Genomic DNA, 15,408 nt, shown 5'->3' on the forward strand with positions numbered 1-15,408 from the left:
TTCAATTCTTTGTACAGAAGCAGAAGCCATACTCTTTCCTGCCTCTTGGGAATTTATCTCTGCTCTTCTTTGTGGTTTGGTTGTTCAACTACCTTTCCTTCCCGTGTAATTTCATCTCATTGTTCAAGGCCAAAGTCTGATGTCTTCTCCTCTAGGAAAATGTAATGTTTTCTCTTCTTCTCCAGCATTATTTTGAATTCTTGTTTGGATGAATGAATGAATGAGGCCCCCACAGCCACAGAGCACCAATTTGGCTGGCTCCACACAGCTTGCACTACCTCTTAAGATGATGCTACTGCTTTTCTCTTGGATGCCCTGTTTGCCATCCAGGAACCTCATGCTAGTGTCGGCCCAAAAAGGTCATGGCAGGTATAGGTGAGATAGTATACTGTCACCACAAATGCTCTTGAACACATTCCAAGAATTGTACTAGATCCTGAGGTCTTTGATGGATTGGTCTAATGTGAGAAGCCTGAGACTGGAAATTAGAAGATTCCATGCTTTCCATATAGACTTAGGGTCACTAACTATTCAGGAGCAGGTTTGGGGCCATTAACTTCATTATGCTGAGCCTCAGTTTTCCTTTCTGCAAAATGGGCTTAATCCATGACCTGTCTGCCTCTTCAAAATGTTATGAAGTTCAAGTGAGATCATGTGTTCTGAGAATTGAAATACTGACAAGAATTTTTATGCCTCTGCATTTACCCTGGGATAAAGGACAAACTCTATAGTATAATACATAGGCCCTCACTGACTTTATTTGTGTCTCCTTTTCTACCATCCTCTTTCACAGCCACACCCTTCTTTAAACATTTCCTTCAGGCCAAACTATTTGTAGTTTTCCTTAAAAGATTGCCATCTCTTGCATAAAAATGAATTGCCATTTTCCCCACCTCAACTCCATTTTCATCCAACCTGGTTTACAACCTAGACTTCTCTAAGAAGCCTTACTTGAAATCCTCACTAGACTATGTTAGGCATCTTTCTTTTGCACTCCAATAAGACTTTGAACTTCTGTAACTATTACATTATATAGCACTCATTACATTATATTACAATTATATACATCTTTTCTCTTCCACTAGACTGCAAGTTCCATGAGGACAGAGACCATGTTTGTCTTGTTCCTTTGTGGGATACATAATGATTGCAAAAATAAATGAGGGGATGTTTGGATATTGTGCCCATGTGAAGAGTTCTTGCAGTCTTTTTAAAAATATATATATTTTATTAATTTTTTACAGAGAGGAAGGAAGAGGGATAGAGAGTTAGAAACATCAATGAGAGAGAAACATCGATCAGCTGCCTTCTGCACACCCTCTACTGGGGATGTGCTCACAACCAAGGTACATGCCCTTGGCAGGTATAGAACCTGGGACCTTTCAGTCTGCAGGCCAACACTCTATCCACTGAGCCAAACCGGTTAGGGCTCTTGCAGTCTTTTGAAGTGGTGTGGATCTCCTAAATGTTAGTCCAACCTTGGCATTATCCCCTCTTGGCACAGTGTATAAGTATCAAAAGAGCTTGCTTCCTTTGAGGACAAGTATCACTGCCCAAGGAATGTGTCTCTCAGCATCTGCTTGCCCTGCCAGCCTGTTTTCTGGTCTGATATTTGAAGTGACCAAGTGGGGTTGGAGGGGAATGTTTTCATATAATCTGGCTTAAGTCAGCTTATTTGGTATAGTTTTGCTGGTTGGTAGTCAGACCAAATTCCCCAAATAGCCTTCTCCTTGCTTGAAGCACCCTGGGAAAGAAATTGAGGGAAGATGGGGAAGTTTTGGCCTAAAAAAATGGTGACATAAGAATCTGAGGATTTGAATCATCTGCATCTGCCTGTTTTCTCAAAAATTATGTTTTCATACTTAAGTGTGCTGTTTAAATGTTCTGTTTAAATGTTTCTCATTGCTTCTGCAATTCATACTGTATCACTTTCAATAATTCTCTTCTCTCAACCTTTCTTGTAGTTGCATGCAAAAAACAAAACAAAACATAAACCTCTGGGAGTGGATCATAGGTGAAGTAGGTGCTGTGTATGGAGTAGAGAACCCTTGGGATCAATATATGGAAACCACAGATAAGAAATGGAGGTTCTCTCACCAAGACACTGAGCCAATATGAAAGTGGATAGTAGAGGTGCTTATGTGCTCTGCCAATGTACCATGCCATCTGTAGGCACATAAAGTGACCATGAGCTGAATATTCTAGGACTAGTCCCTTGTCACAGGTCCTAATTCACAATAACATTAAATAAGTTTTTTGGCCTTGTTTCCTCATGTGAAGAACAAAAACTTGGGGTTAGGAGCTAAGACCCCTTCTAGTTCTAAAAGGAAACAAAAATAAATCAAAGCTTAGCCCAATATTGCCTTAGGGATGGGTGTGATAGGCTGTAGTCCCAATGGGCCTGGCCTAAAGCAATTAATAGACTGTAAACTCACTGAAAGCATGGACTGTGACTTATTTAATTCTTATTTATCTCTGTTATTTATGAGATCATTGTTGAGGCTTTTCCCCATCCATCAAGGGGTTGACAGCATCTATTACACAGAACTCAATTGTCTTTTTGACCCCGTAGGTGTTCAGTAATTTTTGTTGAGTACAAACATGTAGTTTCTAGTTTCCGAATTACATGTCCTAATGGTGGGCCCTTCTCTGTGGACCTCTCATAGTGGACCCATGCTAGAGTACATTGCAGCCTTGAACCATTGCTCAGCCTCCTTACCTGTGGGCTGTGAGCACTGAAGGGGGTGGTTGAGTGTGAACAACAAACAAAAAACTTAATGGTCTCAGGATAGCAAATGGCCCTTTCTTTTCCCCTTTATACCATGATTAAGAAAGATGATGCTGTTTGCAGTACCATGGTGTCCACATTGGAAGAGGCTTCCCATATCATCTAGTCCAGCCGTGGGCAAACTACGGCCTGTGGGCCAGATCCGGCCCGTTTGAAATGAATAAAACTATTGAAATAAAAGATCGTACCCTTTTATGTAATGATGTTTACTTTGAATTTACATTAGTTCACACAAACACTCCATCCATGCTTTTGCTCCGGCCCTCCGGTCCAGTTTAAGAACCCGTTGTGGCCCTCGAGTCAAAAAGTTTGCCCACCCCTGATCCTTTTTCATACCTTCAGACAGACTCATTTCATATATGAGAAAACTAAGGTCCAGGAAAGGAAAGCTGATTTCCAAACATCATATCAGCAGGTCAGAATCATAGTTATATACTAGCTCAGTGGTCGGCAAACCGTGGCTCACGAGACACATGCAGCTCTTTGGCCCCTTGAGTGTGGCTCTTCCACAAAATACCATGTGCGTGCGTGCACATACAGTGAGATTGAAACTTTGTGGCCCATGCGCAGAAGTTGGTTTTGGGCCTGGACGAGTCTATTTTGAAGAAGTGGCTTTAAAAGAAGTGGGGGGTGTTGGTCAGGTCAGTCAGGCGATGGGAGATGCAGCGCAGGCAGGCCATGGGAGGTACGTTCGCTGAGGTTTACCCCTTCCAACTCTCCCATCCACACTCGTCTATCTGAAACAAGTATACAAGATGAGTGTGGATGGGAGAGCTGGAAGGGGTTGATCTCAATCACATTGAGGATGTTTTTAGCAAAGGCCAACTTAGGAGTACCCTAGTTAAGTTAATAACAATGTACCTGCCTATATAGTTTAAGTTTAAAAAATTTGGCTCTCAGTAGAAATTTCAATTGTTGTACTGTTGAAATTTGGCTCTGTTGACTAATGAGTTTGCCGACCACTGCACTAGCTCATATATAGGACTCCTGCCTCCAGGCTCTTTTTAATCCACTAGCTGTTCTTGTCTCCCTGACCTGTGTGCTTTGGTACTCCTTAAAAAATCTATGGGGGATGCTAACTACCTTTTTAATTAAGGCAGGGGCTGATCAGTAAATGAAACCAAGTAGGGTGGCTGTTAGGTCACTGTTGGTAGGTCCAAGAGAAAAGAATCTACACATACAACCCACAAAATTACATATTCTCTTGCAGAAACACACACAAACATACATGCTAAGAATCTTTTGTTTGCTTCTGTCCATAAAGCACTGTTTGCAGGAACATGTTGAGAAATCCAACCACTCTGAGTTTATCAGTGAGACACATGGCTCAATAAGGGATCACTCTTAGGGATGCTGGCATTTAAATAGGGAGCAAAGCCAGAGAAATAAACCCAACAGCTGGGCTACATACATTCTTACTGAATCCCCAACCTAGTCCAGTTGAGAGGCATTGTGACAACCCCTATTATAGGTTGAGGACACTGAGGCATAAAGACTTTTCATATTATTCCTTAATATATCTGTTATACCACATTGATGGCCTGTATCTCAAGTCCAGGAATTCATTTTGGGATCTCATAACTATCCACACTGAAATGAGATAGGAGGAGAGTTTACTTGAACTTTTGAAAACCCAAAAGAATGATGGATCAAATTTTACCTGGGTGGTCAAGGATTATATGACCTCTGAAAAACAGTGAGGATGTGAAAGTGCCCGTTCCTTATCTGAAGCTTGACAAGAACTCGGGTTGAAACCCATACCCATTTTATGCTCCTACAAAGATAAGGATAAGGGTGAACAGCTAGATTTTGTGTGGCTTTTTTATCTGGCTGACAAGCTTAGGGTTTTTTATGAGAGATTATAATGGGACACCAGTGTCTATTTGTGCTTTCTAGCCTCGACCCTTTGATATTTTAGTTGTCCCAAGTCAACCTATGCTAAGGCCACCACAGGTCAAGTTTATAACCCCTGTGCAAAGATTAAAAATTTATGTATATGAAAATGAAAGTAGCATAAGAGGTCACTGGGCATGATACCAACTCTTGACTTCAATAAAGACAGATAATAAAAACAGCTAATTAAAGGAACTCTGATGACATTCATCTGAAATTTTAGCTTGTTTTATGTTTTAACAAATTAACAATGGTGATAAGAGGACATTAGCAGCTTTTCTAGAGTCTCTTTGTTAATAACAACTAGAGCCTGTAGCTACAACAGGGGCTGTAGCCAAGTTTTAGCTGGCAGACCAGCAAGCCAATGTTTTCTACAATGGATGATACTTCTGAAAGCAAAGACAGAGACAAACCCAGAGTCACACATGCATTACAACAAATGAATTTCTGTCATTTTTAATCATATTTAGAGCAACAAAAGATTCCACGATTACAAAAAGAGAACAGAACACTAGCAGTTGGCACTGGTCCTGCTGCCCAGTGGAGGCCAAGTGCCGCTGTGAGAACTGAAGCCCCATTAAAACAAGTTTCAATCAAAATTAATGTTTCTTTTGAAAAATCTTTATATGATGCTTTCTCTTTTTCTTTATTTTCCCTCAATATTTAAATTAATTCTTACATCTGGTTACATAGTCTGCTCCCTCCTGCTGCCAAATTAAGCTCAAGGACAGCACAAGAATGTCATGTTGAGGCACTCCCTAACCAATGTTCCAGTCTAGGAGAAAGCAGAAGGGTGTCACTAAGTTCTGAAGGGACTCTCTTTTAGCTCGAGCCATCCCAAAGGTGACTATTCTCATCACCTGAATGGCTTTTGGGATAGGCCAACCCCACAGGCACTTCATTGCCATAGAGTGAGCACCAAGGACCAAGGTTGGAAAAGACTGCAGGCTTGCCTTTTCTGCTGCGCAGGAAACATAGTCCAAAAATATGAAGCATCAGTCAGAGATGGCACCACCAGAGAAGCAGCAACATATCATAATTTTCTTTTCTTTGGGGTATGTGTGTGTGTTCCAGTCTTTGGTGGCCAATGGAATCTGCAGCTATATGACAGTCTTGTTAAGTAGTGCATGTGGGAACTATTTTAAGCCACAAGGGCCACTTAATCCATAGCTTTTAATTTAATTCCATAAGAGGCTGAGAGACAAGTGGGATACAGAATGGAACCAGCACCCCTGCTATACTGAATTGGGGTTGGAAACCAATCAATACATATTATGGACTTTCTGGCCAAACCAAATGGGCATAAATTGAAACTGAGTCAAAGGGTGTTCTACCTTTAAGAGTCTACCTGCTAAATTCAAATACTTACCATTTACTTTGGTGGGTGGTAATATTGCAAGTGTTTTGTTGCCTCAACAGAAGTGTCTGAAGAGGGGTGAATAACGTGATTTTTTCTGCCTTCACCTAGAAATGGTTAAGAGTTGGGAGGCTTTGAGCAATAGACCCCAGTGTCAATCTCTTAATTGAAGAAAAATATCCTTACCTATGGGCAGAGACAGACCAGTACCTACAGAGATATAACTTATATTACATTGACAATTTTTTAACAGATAAAAACACATTTCCATTGTCAAAATCTTTACAGAACATATCCAAAACCATTATTAAAGTACACAGACACCCAGTAGCAAGAGCACCTCAATTACAGGTGAGTAAATTATGTGAAAGACAGAGCACTTGCTCCAGGTTCCCAAGTGCAGTAAATTGCCCTTTTTTCACAAGGATGGTGAAAAACAAAGAATGTCTTTCCTCCTTCCAAATGCTTAGGTCCCATTAGGGGGCCACTGACTAATCATTTTAATGGACTTTTGGCCCCAAGTCTGGGCCTTCCCCAGTCAGTTCCAATGAGTTTTCACCACCCTTTAAACATTCATCAGTCTTGGGCTAGTAAAGTGCAGTATATCATGTACCATACCACTTCCCCACCTCTGCTCCTTTGCAAGGCCTGGGAATCAGGCCCCAACAGGGGCAGTGATCTCTTAGTTATCTGATCAACCCAGGTGACTTTTATGTTTTTATAGAGCTTCCAAAATGGAACTGCAGCCTCTCTCACAAGTACATGGTATTAATTGTGACCTGGAACCAAATATAAAAGAGCAGAGAAAGGTAAAGCTATCAAAACACATTATATCTATGTTTATAATTCAATTTTGAAACATGGATACAAATACTCATGTACAATATATTTCAACCTTTTGCCTTAAACTGAACAACAGATATGGCCACATCTGAACTGAAGGGAACTTTTTTGTGTCTTCCAAAGTGGGTAGAAATGAGGATTCCTGCCTGCTGTCCCTCTAGTGCAAAATCTATTCCTTTAAATGCTCTCTTTATCAGCAAGGATTCACATCTCCAGATAAACTACCATGGGCACTAGCAAACAGAATGGCCAATACTGCTCCATTTCCAACCATGCAATTATGGACCTTTAAAAAATTGCTGAACAACTAGCGGAGAAAAAGAAAGCTAGTTCTCCTTATAAAATCTCTTAGTTAAGAACCCATAATCCCAATTATTTTTTTTCAAAATTATCTTCTACTCTTCTAAACATGTATATTGTGTGTGGGGGAAACCCACAGAACTCTTATAAGTCAGTCCTTTAGTCTGTCTTTGGATAGCTTACCAAAGAGGCACCAATGTTTACTCCCTCCCTGCCCTTAAAAATTTTGGTATCTTAGCAGATACAGTGTAATCTTTGGTTACATAATGTGATGCTCTCAACTCTTTGTCTTTTTAAAAACATCTTTCAAAGATTTTCAAAGAGATTAGCGATGAGAACAGAACTGCCTATAAAAGGCAGCAATGAGAACATAACTATCTATAAAAGAAATTGCACATGCAAAATGGCTTATTTTGACTTTAACTTTGGGATTTAATCCTGTGCTTTAGCATTCCTGATTCTCATGACTCCCTATAGGGGGTTGAGCATGAAGGCCATTTCCTTGGCTCAGTGACCTTTCATTTGGGCAACTGGCACAGGATAATTAGTAGTCAGCCACTTGTTTTCTCATGGCCATGCAGGAAACATGCAGGCATAGTTACTGAGTTGTCTGGAAAAAATATTATAAGGCGAAACCCTGGAACAAGGTTGGGAAGGGGTTAAAGGCAGTGGCTTGGGCTTTTGTACTCTGCTAAATATCAAGGGAGAAAAGAGGTCAAGGCCATGTCTGTGCTGCGCTAATGAAACAAACAGGAGCTACTTGAAGCTCAAAGTTAGGTGATTTGTGTAATTGGTAGCATCATGTGGATGGTAGAACTACTTTCTCTTAAAGTACAAACAGAATTATTCTTGCTATATATGCATATGTACATTTAGAAATAAAGGATGAACAGAGAGGAACTTTAGCATCAACACATTATTTCTCAAACCTGAACTACTTAAAGGACAGAGGGATGGAAGGAAACTTTTTTTCTTTTTTAGTGCCAGTGAACATATATAAAATATATATGTATTACTGATTTTCTTTTTCAAAGATATGACAGAATCCTTTAAAATATATTTCTCATTAAAAAAAAATGAGCTTTCCAAGAATGATGACACTGTTTGTGGCATAGAAAATCAATGGAATGTAGAATCCAACCCTCATTTCAGCTCAGACACTAAGCCTGGGCAAACTGCCCAATGAACAAAAGTTGAAATTGCCACAGAATTCTTTTATTTGACCACAGAGTTTGTGACCCTGGCAACGGTCTGCTGCTCACACAGACAAGACCTTCTCCTATGGTGCTCCCTTTTCTTTTCTCTTCCTCACTCTCCATCCCCATTGAACACTGCAAACCTCTTTAGAAATAGCCTCTTTGGAGATAGTGACTTGTCTGATGAGTGAACTTCATCTTCCAGCTCACCAGGTGATTGGATCTTATTGGCCAATCTTTCACAGGTGAGCACAGTGTACCAACCACATCAACACTGTTTGTAGAGTGCATGCAAAATGAGACTTCTGCCAATTACCTTGGCTGAAACATCAATGACCAAAAGAAAGAATAAATCCCCCTTTCATCTGTGAGAGAACAAAGCCAAGCTAAAATACTTTTTCTCATAGACTCCCCAGTGCAAAAGCAGTAGGCCTAAAGCCTTGTGTAGGCTGTTTTCCCTATTCTTGCCATCCTGAAATTTGGAGTAATCCAGTTGTTGCTGATTTTAATTACACTGATTTTTGGTTTTCACAAGTGAAAACATACATATTCATAAGGACAAGAGTCACAATTGAGAAATCTCTAATGATGAAAAATTTGATAATCAGGAAATGGAAAGGAGAGACTCTAGTCTTTACAAGAAGAGGTATTAGAATGATAATATCAAATCCATGTACCACAAAAAGTGAAGATCATTTCAAAACAGATGTAAAGAAATTATTAAAATGTAATCTAGTTTAACTGAAAAGAGTGGTGTATTTTTTTTTCCTGTTTAAAATAGCAAAAAGTGATCCTGTGAGCTTATATAAGCCAAATGGTGTAATAACAAAGAAAACCAGAATTTGTCTATCTTACGCCAGAAAGACAACCTGCCAGTATTAGTTTTATCCAGCAGTCTTGGATTGGTATATCACCCATCTTAGGTTCCTCTCTCCCTTGTTATTTAAAGAAACTGTTTTTACAAGTTCTTTTGGCTATTAATATCAACACAGAAATCAGGGGAGGAAACCCATGTAGATCATATCAGATCACTCAGAAACTATCTTCTCAACAAGTAAAGTGAACCAACTGAAATGGGCATCTTGTTGACTGGCTTCTAATTCCTTGAGTTTAGCAGATGAATTAAAGAGCTAAGTGAGGAGGCCGTGGCCAAGATGAGAAAGTAGTTGGGCATTCCCTCTTCACTTGGGATTAGGGAACAAAGTCAACAGAATAGAGGTGTGCCAAATGTCTATATGAAACCAGTGTCCCAGGAACACACCCTGAGTTCATGGGTGGCAGCCCATTGGAGCCACACCAACCAGAACTTTGCAAAGAGGCCATGGTCCTGTCGTCTCAATGTTTCAGCTTCCCTCTGACTGACAGGCAGCAACATAGGTGGGGAGTCTGACTGAGTATGGTCAAAGTCAGAGCACATAATCAGCAGCAGAGGAGGAAGAGGAGTAAATTCACCAGATGGTACCCATCTGGCTTTAAACTTTGCCTCTTAATTTAATAGTCAGTCTCCTCTTGCTTTCTTCTCTCTTCTTCACATGACTTCTGCAGGTGAATATGCTGAGTGGCAAGGAGAGCATTTACAGGGTTTCTGCTTCTAGTGCCCCACTCTTCCCAGCCTGGTAACTGAATGAATTTTCTCTTTAACCCCAATATGGGTTGCCCCTTTAGCTGCACTGAAGGAGAAAGTGGGCACTTCTCCACTTGGTAGGAAGGTACCATCTCTGGGGGACAAAAGCAAGTCGCCAAGCTTGTCCAATCTATTGATGCCTTCTTTCCAGTTTGTCTAAGGGATGAAGAGAAGATCTGGTAGTTGATGAGAGATACTTGGTAAGATGTCTTTGAGTCTACTGCATTTAGAAATAAATGTTAAATCTGCTGCTTATTAGCCTTCTTTGTGACGGGGGCTCTTAGCAAAGAGTCTGTGAACATGTCTAGAGAAGTGGGAAAATTTCACCGTTTTTGGTGAAATTCAAGCCCACAAAACACTGAAGGAGGGCAGAGGAACCTTCAGCATGGAATCAGGCTAAAAGCATTCAGGTCTTTTAAAGGTGGGGGCAAGGAGGGATCAATTCTTCAATGTCCTAAATGGAGAAGAGCCAAACCACCACTTTCTTTTCCTCTAACTCCAGCCCCAAGTTCCTCCTTGGCCCATAAATGGGAAAGCAGACCTGGATCTGAATGGGGCCTTCCAAAAAGTCAGATCTCTTCTCTTTCTTGCTGGTCTTACTCTTTAGTGGAAGTGGCCAAGTTTTGGCTAAAGAGAACATTTGTTCAAAGTTCTTAGAAAAGCTATTGAAAGTCAATTTGAGCATTGAGGCAGAGGGTGAGAGAAAGAGATTGGAGTGGGGGAGGCATTCACATGCAGACAAGTTTTTAAATAAGAACACTTTCAGTACAATGAATTGCACTGCAGTTGAGCAGTCTAGACCTCAGGGACCAAGACTGTGAGCAGATATTGGTGATTTAGCTGTCCTCTTTGTCCTGTCTTAAATCTGTCTCTCCCCTCCCCCAACTCAGTTCTGGGGCCATCCTGCCCTCTAATGGAAAAAGCCTTTTCCAGAAACTCTGGGAGGGAGGGTTTTGAAAAATAACAACGACTCCCCATGGTCTTGTAATGCTCACCTTATTCTAGTCACTGTTAGTGTCTTTGGGGATTTGTTTGTTTTTATATTTTTGAAAGGAAAAAATATCCTAGCAAGTTTATTTTGGTTTTTGTTTGTTTGTTTGTTTGTTTGTTTGTTTGTTTGTTTGACTTTTGGTTTTCCCAGATACTCTTAGCTCCGTAAACTTCCCGTGGCACTAAGTGAGTAAACATTTGTGTGGCTGGCACACAGCACACTGCTATAAACAAGCACAACTTGACACTGGTCCACATGAGGATCATCACAGATTTAAAGAAATATAACACCATTCAAAACACAGATAAGAGACATTCATTGCAGAGAGCAGAGTCTGAAAGTGCCATGGGAGGGTCAAATGGGGAGGTGGTGGGGGGGAAGAAAGAAGGAAAATAGAAAAAAGTCTGGCAAACAGGATTCAGGGACATCTTCTCGACAGACTACACATCAATAGAGGAAATTCCCCAAGGCACAGAAGAGAAATAGTGCAGAGTTATAACAGGCAGGAGATATCTGAAAAGGGGAGTGAGGTGGGGTAAGGAAATGGGGGCTTCCAAAGCTTCATTGAGTGTGGAAATAGATGGGCTTGACTTTTCCAGAAAGGATCTTGGGTACTTGCACAGAGATGATCTCTGCCATCATTTCTGGAAAGTCCACGCTCACCATGTGTGACTTGATTAGCAGGTCAAAAGTGAACTGGTGCAGCTCTCGTGCAATCTGTAGGGGGGACAATAAGAGAGGAAGGAAATAAGAAATAAGGGTTGACAAAGAGTTGACTTATATCAGGCTCTTACTCCCACCTTTGCTTTTTCTCCTTCCCTATTCTTGGTCGTGTGTGTGTGTGTGTCTGTGTGTGCACGTGCACTCTAAATGACCTCCATGGAATCACTGAGGGTTCCCAAAAGATCTCTTACACCATTGTAAACTCTCTGACTCAGGACTAACTATTGCTCTTCCCCAGGGCTCCTCTCTCTCTGTCTCTCTCTCTCTCTGTGTCTCTCTCTCTCTCTCTGTCTCTCTCTGTCTCTCTCCCTCTCTCTCTCTCTCTCACACACACACACACACACACACACACACACACACACTCAGAAACGCAGTGTATGCATAAAAACTCTCTCTCTCTCTCTCTCTCTCTCTCTCTCTCACACACACACACACACACACACACACTCAGAAACACAAACAGTGTATGCACAAAAACTCACACTCATGACTCAAAGAAGAGGGGGAAAACATCCAGGTCTGTTTTGTCTGCCCAGAGAAGTTATCTGGTCTAAGCCCATTCCCTGAGTCCCAACTGCTCTGTTCTCAACTCCTCCACCTCTTTCACAACATCCAGCTGGGACATTGTGACCTGTGTTCATTTCTTCTCCATTGCATTTTCTTCCTGGACCACACTCAAAGTAAGAGGAGTATGGAAGCACCTCCCAACAGGTGGTGCCAGACCCTAGAAGAACATACTATCATTTGGCTCTATCAGGCAGCTCTCCCTGACAAGGAACCCTCCATCATTTGCTTACAGGCTGCACAGAGTCCAGGAGCTTGGTGAGCTGGTAGAAGCGCCTTGAGCAGGATGTGGGATTTTTTCTCTTGCATGCAATGATACGATCAAGTTCCTTGATGTAGTTCATTCGAAGTTCATCAAAGAATTTTTGATTTTTCAGCCCATCCACTGGAACTGATGTAGGATGAAGACAGAATGGGGAGGGGAAGCATGCCCACAAAGGAGCATTAGATAAAGCACCAAGTTTTCTGGCCACAAACTTGACACCCACCCCACAGGGAGGGAACCATCTACTTGATTTCCTGCAGCTGAAGTCTGTATGTCTGGGGCCTTCAGTTTGCCAGAAAGATCTTAGGGGAAAGGCTAGCTGGACCCAACTTGAAGAGCATCAAATACATACAATGTGCTTAACCTTTCCTTTTTCTGGTCTTCTTATCACATTTCTTAGGACCTATGATTTTACATTATCCACAGAGTAGTTTTGATTTAGACAATTAAAACACATAACTTTGAATACCAAATTTTGACTCATTTATCAGCTAAAAGAGCACTCTACTTAGAAGAGACATTACAGAAACATTTTTGGATGCCAAATAAACCCTGTCTGAGTTATTTACATAGACCTTCTCTTGTTGGCAGGGGAGGAAGTTCTTTCTAAGAGGCAGTCCCTTCTGCCCTGCAAGAAATATAAAGTAGGCTTTGCCTGATTCTATGGCAGAAGGTATGGAAAACTTCAGAGGTCTGCCAAAAGGTTTTATCCCAAAGAGAGGATCAGGATAGGTGGAAATCTAATGGAGGATGAATTTTAGCAATGAAATTGGTCTTTATCTATGAAATTTATCCTTGTTAAGCAAAATGATGCTAAGGGAGAATGGAGTGGGAAGGGTGAAAACGAAAGGGAAATGTCCAAGAGCTGATAACTCTGTAATGAAAAAAGCAACTGTTCTCTGAGCCCCTAGGCCCCCAAGGACATTCCCTATCCCTCCAGGCACTTACTAATGCTGAAGAGCAGCAGTGCCTTCATGCACAGGAATTCCTGGGGGGTGATTTGGAGCCATCCAAATTCTTGAGAGAGGTGCCTCATTCGGACACACTGGCTGTACATCCGGGACTTATGCATGCGGTACCTGAGAAAGAGACACACAGAGGAAGGGGAGAAATGAGGAAGGTTTATAACAAGTCCAAGAGAATGTCTGTTGCTCTCCCTTCTCCAGGTTCTCCAAGAAGAGCTTGGTGTTGCTCTTGTTAGTACTTCAATGTCAAGAAACAAGGTTGATATTCCCCCACTAAAAAAAAAAAAAAAAAATTCCTGACTTCCTGATAACTACTCATCTCTCCTGGTCAGGATATGGGTAAACACATGGAAATTCCATGTTCCTGTTTCCTTCTTATTTCCTGAGACAGGGACAGGCAAGTCTAACCAAAATGGGCCAGGCACATGGTCTCTCTGACTGCATTTTCAATAACCTAGCTACATCCAGAGCCAGAACATGCCTTCCAGGTATCACAACTTGGAGATTTTATAGGAGACAGGACTTAGAAATCAAGTCTTAAAGTAAGGATACCAAGATTCTTAAGTGACTATAGTAGTAGTTCATCTTGTCAATTTCCCTGCCTCTTGTCTTGAATGCCATTTCCCATACAAAAAAATTAAGTATTTATTTAAGTGCTCCTAAGGAAGGAGATTCATCCATTGTCCCTTCAAAATGAGTTCCAATGTTTATCAAATCATCCAGGAAGTGTTTCTGAATGTTCAATGTAAAGGTCTCCTGCTGAGGAAGAGCTTAACCCTCATATATTGGCTGCTCCTTACTACAGTTTGGGAGTTATAAACAGTGTGAGCTGTTTTCATTATAGTGACTTGTGAATGGATCATCACATTATCACCTATAAATTATATGGGGAAGTGGCCAAGCTTCTTATGGGAAGCAAACTCTCTTTTCCATGACTGTCTATAGCAGTGATGGCGAACCTTTTGAGCTCGGCATGCCAGCATTTTGAAAAACCCTAACTTAACTCTGGTGCCATGTCACATATGGAAATTTTTGATATTTGCAACCATAGTAAAACAAAGAGTTATATTTTTGATATTTATTTTATATATTTAAATGCCATTTAACAAAGAAAAATCAACCAAAAAAATGAGTTCGCGTGTCACCTCTGAAACACAAGTCATAGGTTCGCCATCACTGGTCTATAGCAAGCCTCTAAAAGAAAATACAGCATCCTCTAGCTGGTAGGCATTCTTGATTTTCGGCACTCCATAAATTGTGAGAGAGAGAGAGAGAGAGAGAGAGAGAGAGAGAGAGAGAGAGAGAGAGAGAGAGAGAAAGAGAGAGAAATTATATATCTTGTGGAAAAAGTGAAAGGAATGTGACACCCACTTAAGTGGTAAGGAAAAAGACCTCCCAGATTGTGACTGAAGGTTGTGGTTTAATATTTTGGTTCCCAAACCACTTGCATAGTCCACAACCTGAGTATCTATGGCACTAGGTGGATGGAAGCTCAACACTCTCTCTCAGAGAAATTTTGGTTGGCCTAAAGAAAGGGGGAAGGAGGTAGATGGTGTAGAAATATTCAATTCTGACTGGAGCGCAACTGGAAAGAAGTATTTAGGTAGTAGCACAAGTCAATTGACCAAAACACTGTTGCTCCAAGCTCTTTCAATATAGAGAGTTTTTAAGTAACATCTGCTGACTCTGGGGCCTGGATCTATTCTGGTCTTTATTGTACTTCCAGGACTCTGTTGATAACAACACTGCAGTCTTTTTACCTACTATTGATATCATGATCCTGGCACGCAGGACTGCTGTAACACTGCTACAAGCCCCAAGAACAGAGAAATTAGGGAAAGATGGGGAGAAAGGAAACGGAAGACGTTCAGAAAAGATAGGAACAGAAAAGGGAGAGAA

At 41.1% G+C, this 15,408-nt stretch overlaps 1 protein-coding gene and 1 non-coding gene across 2 annotated transcripts in view; one reads left to right on the forward strand and one right to left on the reverse strand.

The window, feature by feature from the left end:
• The first annotated feature begins 2,624 nt into the window (after nucleotides 1-2,624).
• LOC132225398 (small nucleolar RNA SNORA42/SNORA80 family) lies at nucleotides 2,625-2,755 on the forward strand. The gene has a single exon (XR_009450910.1). It is a non-coding gene; the product is annotated as a small nucleolar RNA SNORA42/SNORA80 family (small nucleolar RNA).
• Nucleotides 2,756-5,121: 2,366 nt separating this feature from the next.
• The window catches only part of AR (androgen receptor), a 294,693-nt gene continuing 284,406 nt past the window's right edge, over nucleotides 5,122-15,408 (reverse strand). The window contains exons 6-8 of the mRNA XM_059678799.1: nucleotides 13,493-13,623; nucleotides 12,513-12,670; nucleotides 5,122-11,709 (exon numbers count right to left, since the gene is read on the reverse strand). Coding sequence (XP_059534782.1) covers nucleotides 11,554-11,709; nucleotides 12,513-12,670; nucleotides 13,493-13,623 — 445 coding nt within the window. The 3' untranslated portion in view covers nucleotides 5,122-11,553. The remainder of the gene's footprint in view (nucleotides 11,710-12,512; nucleotides 12,671-13,492; nucleotides 13,624-15,408) is intronic.

This window comes from Myotis daubentonii, chromosome X, assembly GCF_963259705.1.
Source record: "Myotis daubentonii chromosome X, mMyoDau2.1, whole genome shotgun sequence".
Lineage (NCBI taxonomy): Eukaryota > Metazoa > Chordata > Mammalia > Chiroptera > Vespertilionidae > Myotis > Myotis daubentonii.